Source organism: Sinocyclocheilus anshuiensis, unplaced genomic scaffold (genome assembly GCF_001515605.1).
Source record: "Sinocyclocheilus anshuiensis isolate Anshui unplaced genomic scaffold, SAMN03320099.WGS_v1.1 scaffold1199, whole genome shotgun sequence".
Classification (NCBI taxonomy): domain Eukaryota; kingdom Metazoa; phylum Chordata; class Actinopteri; order Cypriniformes; family Cyprinidae; genus Sinocyclocheilus; species Sinocyclocheilus anshuiensis.
In genome coordinates, this window is record NW_015540934.1 from 184356 (window position 1) to 191517 (window position 7162).

General features: G+C 34.8%; 1 protein-coding gene across 1 annotated transcript in view; it reads left to right on the top strand.

The window, feature by feature from the left end:
* The window catches only part of LOC107689485 (oxysterol-binding protein-related protein 6), a 60037-nt gene that overhangs the window by 21740 nt on the left and 31135 nt on the right, over positions 1-7162 (top strand). The window contains exons 3-8 of the mRNA XM_016487478.1: positions 4244-4366; positions 4650-4703; positions 5223-5336; positions 5564-5734; positions 6018-6129; positions 7010-7113. Of these exons, the coding sequence (XP_016342964.1) occupies positions 4244-4366; positions 4650-4703; positions 5223-5336; positions 5564-5734; positions 6018-6129; positions 7010-7113 (678 nt within the window). The remainder of the gene's footprint in view (positions 1-4243; positions 4367-4649; positions 4704-5222; positions 5337-5563; positions 5735-6017; positions 6130-7009; positions 7114-7162) is intronic.

Here is a 7162-nt window from a genome sequence, read left to right on the forward strand (position 1 = left end):
TCTGTGTAGTTAATGCTGCTCAATGTGAAAGCACGCAGGTGATGGAGATTTACCGCTGATTAAAGAATGGCTTTACTGATAAGATGCGCATTAAATATCGCATGCGATTTATCGTGCAGCCCTAGCACACACTAATGCTTATTCTGCATGACCATATTTTAGATCCCTGACTCCACCTAAACTTAACAACTACCTACCTAACTAACCATTAATAAGCAGCCAATTAGGAGTTTGTTCAGGGAAAACTCTTAGTTAATAGTGAATATGTGTTCATTCTTTTGTGTTACCATATTTTTCCTGTTCTTTTTGTCCATGAGGATTAAAAAAACTCATCAAAGAAGAGTTCTAAGCTGTGAAATCAAACCAACAAGATCCAAGAGGAATCAAGTCATACAAAACTTCATCGCTTTCAAGTGGGAATGAACTATTCGGTTAGGGACTGCAAATCTGCAAATAGTTTGATTCACACCGATATATAGTGATTGATTGGATTTAGAAGCATAAAAACATAATTAAAAACAACAATAATAATATTAATAAAAATAAAAATCATTTGATTGCAGTATGTAGATAGATAGATAGATAGATAGATATATAGATAGATAGATAGACAGATAGATAGATGGGACTTTACAGGAAAATGCAAAATAATAAGTTTTAATTGCAAATTGATGAGTGTGTGCAGCTTGTACATTGTGAAGTCATGTGACAGAAATAAATCTGTTGCATAATGTGTTATGTGTAGTATTTGTATTTGGTGTATACAGTACTGTTAAGTATGCAATAAGCAGTAGGTTAGTGCTCCAATCAGTTTCAGGACCATATGTGACCCTGGACCACAAAACCAGTCATAAGTGTCAATTTTTCGAAACTGAGATGTGTACATCATCTGAAAGCTGAATAAATAAGCTTTCCATTGGTGTATGGTTTGTTAGGATAGGAGGACAATATTTGGCCGAGATACAAATTTGAAACTATTTGAAAATCTGTAATCTGAGGGTGCAAAAAAATCTAAATATTGAGAAAATCGCCGTTAAAGTTGTCCAAATGAAGTTCTTAGCAATGCATATTACTAATCAAAAATTCAGTTCTAATATATTTACCGTATGAAATTTGCAAAATATCTTAATGGAACATGATCTTTACTTAATATCCTAATGATTTTTGGCATCAAAGAAAAATCGATAATTTTGACCCATACAATGTATTTTTGGATATTGCTACAAATATATCCGTGCTACTTAAGACTGGTTTTGTGCTGCAGGGTCACATATGACAGTGCGGAGACTGAGTGATGGCCACATTCCTCTAAGCTGACCTGGTTGATCAAAGCAAGGCATAATAATAAAGTCTGATCTACAGCCAATTACAGCTAAGAACTGCCCACTTAGGCAGGAAGGGACTGCTGGACATGTGCAACACCCATCCACAGTTGTTACTTACGAGGCGAGGCAGCTAAATCAATGAAATTACTATAATAGACTGACGTTCAACAAAGTGGGAGCTTATTCAAATAATGACACAGCACTCTCCACAAACAGTGGACACGCTACTGAAGAAATTAATACATATTTCTGTATAGACTTTGTGGTTTCTTTCTATCCAAGTAGGGATTATCTCACATATCTTACAGCCAATAAAGTGAAGTGTGTACATACATTGTTTTTGTTTTGTTTTGCTTTAATTAATAGTTTTTGCCCTTAAGAAATTAATTGTACTTATGTACTGACAAGTTTATGATGATGATGATGCCATGTCAGTAGCCTAATAAGAGCTAGCCAGCATCTTGAAATCACATAACCAGCTGAATAATACATAATTTATCTATCTTACTCCCCTATTATCCAGTGTTTTTGCTAACAGAATAAAATATTTAATAATTAGTTTTGAATTGATAGAAAGATTGGCAGCTACAAAATGTAACCCAGCTCATGTGAGAGAGCTTCACTCGCACTGACCGATCAATGCAGATGAATACTGATTAATACACTTCAGCAAGAGGGCAAATTAACCTCACCTCTCTGTCAGCTGTTACCATGGTGACAGAGGGAACAGAATGTTTAGTTGTCATTAACGTAAACTAATTAGCCATCACCATTCTAATTCGTACTTGAAGTTCTTTTAAGTTAACTGAAGTGAAGTTCAAGCATATTTTGTGTACTTTATGTATACAAAAATCAGTGTATAAATCAAGTGTACAAGTGCAAGTATACTTACAAGTTTTCTGTAAGGGAACTTATCATCATTTTTACAGTTTACTATTTATATATTTGCAAGTATACTGCTAGGTTTCTATTTTAGTATTAATTTTTATACTTGAAAAAAAAAACTTTTAACTGTACTGTACTTTTAAGCAGACAGTTTCCTCCTGTGTACACTACCAGTGGATTTATGCCACTGATTTATGTATTGCATATAGGGACTTGCTTCTACGGGTATAACGGACCGAAGTTGATCCGTGATCCATAAGGACCAAGCCCCACAGTTCGGCACGCATGTGGATTAGTTGCAAAGTTTAACCATCACAGAGTGAAAGTTTATTGTTTGCATATGCTTCTAAGTTTCTTTCACGTTCCCTTGCGCTTGAATGGAGACATACACAAAAATAGTTTTGACAAGTATTCACGTGAACACAATTGGTAAAGTGAACGTAAACAGACAAAAATTGGATGTGTATCGTAATATTGGATCCAAACGCAACTGAAAATCCATAATATGATTCCATACATGAGGTATGTGACCCGTTGCATCCCTAGCCTGCATTTTGCAATTCACTGTTATTTTGAATGTCATTGTTAAAGACATAAATGAGAATTGTTTAGTTGATTCAATTATTGTGCAGAATAAAGCCTAATCAATAGTAAGAGGATGAGAAAATAACAGGAAGAAATGCCTTTGTTTATGCCAAAATGCTGATTATATGTATAAAGGAATATTCCAATAATTGGAATCTGAATAATCAGAATCAGAATGCCTTTGTTTATGCCAAAATGCTGATTATATGTATAAAGGAATAGTCCAATAACTGGAATTTGAATGAATCAGAATCAGAATGCCTTCGTTTATGCCAAAATGCTGATTATACAGTGGGTACGGAAAGTATTCAGACCCCCTTCAATTTTTCACTCTTTGTTATATTGCAGCACAAAGAGTGAAAAATTTAAGGGGGTCTGAATACTTTCCGTACCCACTGTATGTATAAAGGAATATTCCAATAACTGGAATTTGAATCAATCGGAATCAGAATGCCTTTGTTTATGCCAAAATGCTGATTATATGTATAAAGGAATATTCCAATAACTGGAATTTTAATAATCAGAATCAGAATGCCTTTGTTTTATGCCAAAATGCTGATTATATGTATAAAGGAATATTCCAATAACTGGGATTTTAATAATCAGAATCAGAATGCCTTTGTTTTATGCCGAAATGCTGATTATATGTATAAAGGAATAGTCCAATAACTGGAATTTGAATGAATCAGAATCAGAATGCCTTTGTTTATGCCAAAATGCTGATTATATGTATAAAGGAATATTCCAATAACTGGAATTTGAATAATCAGAATCAGAAGGCCTTTGTTTATGCCAAAATGCTGATTATGTGTATAAAGGAATATTCCAATAACTGGAATTTGAATGAATCAGAATCAGAATGCCTTTGTTTATGCCAAAATGCTGATTATATGTATAAAGGAATATTCCAATAACTGGAATTTGAATGAATCAGAATCAGAATGCCTTTGTTTATGCCAAAATGCTGATTATATGTATAAAGGAATATTCCAATAACTGGAATTTGAATGAATCAGAATCAGAATGCCTTTGTTTATGCCAAAATGCTGATTATATGTATAAAGGAATATTCCAATAACTGGAATTTGAATCATCAGAATCTGAATAAAGGCTAAACCAGAATATGCAACTTATTCTGAATGTGTTGTGCATGTAAACATTATTAAATGGGCAAGCAGCACTCATGTTATCATCTAAAAGTGTGTCAATCTATTTATAGGAATAGTTCTCTCCCATCGCTCTGTAGAGCCTCACTGATGTTTCTAATGAGTTTGGTATTTTGATCAGTTGGTGAAATTAGCCGTAAACACTTTCAAACTAAAATATTTTTTTGCTGCAGTGTTTTTTTCTTCCCCCACAAAAACTAATGTGGCTGCTACAACACTTCATTGTGTATATTAATTTATTCATATTCATACTGTTTTCATCTAAATTTTTTCCCTTTGTAGGAGACGGATAGTTGGGAAATCATCGAGGGGCTAAGGATTGGGCAAACTCATGTCCAGAGGCCAGAGAAACATGAAGGTTTTATGCTGAAGAAGAGGAAATGGCCTCTAAAGGGCTGGCACAAGGTTGGAAATTATTTCCACCAGCTGGTTTCCACTGGTCAGGCTGGTTTCAGAGCTGTTTTTGGAGCTTGACAGCTGGTCAGATTACAAGACCTGATAAACCAGCTGAAAACCAGCTTTGCCAGGCTAGGAGACCAGCTTAAAGACCAACAATCTTATTTTGTTTATTCTGGGTGTTAATAAACAATGTTTTACTTATATTTCATGCTTTATTCCTTACAATATGTATTTACAGTAAATATTAATTAGATTAATAGAGGTTTTTTTTCTCTTGTCTTCTACACAGCGATTTTTCGTTTTAGACAACGGGATCCTGAAGTACTCCAAATCTCCTGTAGATGTGAGTTTCATTTAAAGGGCTTCTTGTAGAGTGCTTGCAGCGCTGCTCTGTGAATAATACTGATGAGTTGTGTAGGTTGGTCAGAGAGAGACGGTGAACCGTGATTGGCTGCTTGCTCTCGCTGTAGCGTGACTCAGATGAGCTCAGACTCAGCAGCAGAAACATCACTAAGCACTGATGCAACAAGGACAGAGTGAATGTGTGTGTGGAAACACACCTTTTACTTAGAAATGCGCATTAAAGAGATAGTTCACCCAAAAAGGAACATTCTGTCTTCATTTATTCACCCTCAAGTTGTTCCAAACCTGTATGAGGGTTTTTTTTTGTCTGCTGAACAAGTTGTTGGTCCCCATTGACTTCCATAGTATTTTTTTTTCCATGCTATGAAAGTCAGTGAGGACCAGCAACTGTTTGGTTTCCAACATTCTTCAAAATATCTTCTTTTGTGTTCAGCAGAAGAAAAAAGCTCATTGAGCAGAAGATGAGGATTAAATGATATTGTGTGTGTGTTTGTTTCAGATTCGGAAAGGAAAGCTTCACGGCAGTATAGATGTGGGTCTGTCTGTGATGTCCATCAAGAAAAGAGCTCGCCGCATAGATCTGGACACGGAAGAACACATTTACCATCTGAAGGTCTGTGATTTGCTTGATCTGTATGTGCATTCATTGAAATAATGTGGAGAGAAGCAGCGTTTCTTCAGCTTCAGGCACTTTTATGTCTCGGGTTTATTTTTATTTCTTTTGAATCTTTTTGTTATGTGAAGGTCACATTAAATCTGTCTTGGAAACTGTTCTCATTTATTTTTGATGCTGTGAACTGGCTGTCTCCTAACTCTGTCTCTATCTCTTTCTCCTTCAAGGTGAAGTCTCCAGATGTTTTTGACATCTGGGTGTGCAAGCTGCGTCACCATCGTTTGTTCCGTCAGAATGAGATTGTTCGCTCTCCTCGTGATGCTTCATTACGGACCTTCCCTCCGTCTGCCAGCACAGAGTCACCCCAGAACACCCCTTCCAGCGCACACCAAAACAAGGTCATTCTTGTCTACTGTTTGTGTGTTTATGTTTTTGTCTGTAGTAATTATAAAGTAATTAAAAGTCAGCATGAAATCAAGTTTGACCCTGTTTATTTTTTATGCTTTTTAAAAATGTATTTTCCTTTCTTATTGCACACAATTTATTCATATTAAGTTCTAGCTCCATCCTGGCATGTAACAGCCATTTTTCACCCTCCAGTTCCCAATGGAAGCATTATGGGTGGCAAATGCAGTTTCATGTTGACTATAACAACAATATAAATCAAATTTACCCTTTCAGCAGGGTAAACCCAGTAGTCTTTCCTGGCAGCTGCCACCATCCTGTAGTAATGGACAGAGTAAAGTGGCAGCCTGGTTACAGGAGTCGTCGGAGATGGACAAGTGTGCAGAAGGTAACACACAATTCATTTGTAATAATTAAGATTTTATTTTATAGGTCACAAAACCTGTCAAGAAGATATCAGTGCCACATTTTACCACAAAAAAATAAAGTAAATAAAAAAATAATTATAATTATATATATATAAACACACTACCAGTCAAAAGTTTTTGAACAGTAAGATTTTTAATGTTTTTTAAAGAATTCTCTTCTGCTCACCAAGCCTGTATTTATTTGATCCAAAATACAGCGAAAACAGTAATATTGTGAAATATTTTTACTATTTGAATATATTTTAAATTGTCATTTATTCCTGTGATGTAAAGCTGAATTTTCAGCATCATTACTCCAGTCTTCAGTGTCACATGATCCTTCAGAAATCATTCTAATATGCTGATTTGATGCTCGAGAAACATTTATTATTATTAATAACATTTAAAACAGTTGAGTACATTTTTTTCAGGATTCTTTGATGAATAGAAAGATCCAAAGATCAGCATTTATCTGAAATAAAAAAACTTTTGTAACATTATACACTATCCCATTCAAAAGCCTGGAGTCAGTGTAATTTTTATTTATTTATTTTAGAAATTGTAGAAATTTATACTTTTATTTAGCAAGGATTCTTTAAATTGATCAAAAGGGATGATAAAGTCATTTATAATGTTACAAAAGATTTCTATTTCAGATAAATGCTGTTCTTATGAACTTTCTATTCATCAAAGAAACCTGAAAAAAATTTACTCAGCTGTTTTCAACATAATAATAATAATAATAAATGTTTTTATTAGAATGATTTCTGAAGGATCATGTGACACTGAAGACTGGAGTAATGATGCTGAAAAATCAGCTTTGATCACAGGAATAAATTACATTTTGTGTTTGTATTTCAGAACTTGCCTACTGCCAGTCTAGTCTTTTAGAATTGAGTCAACTGCTGCAAAGTCTGGAGATCTTACAAAGGACACAGTCAGCTCCCAACTTCATCGACATGAAGGTATATCCACACACACACGCGCACACACACACACACACACACACACGCA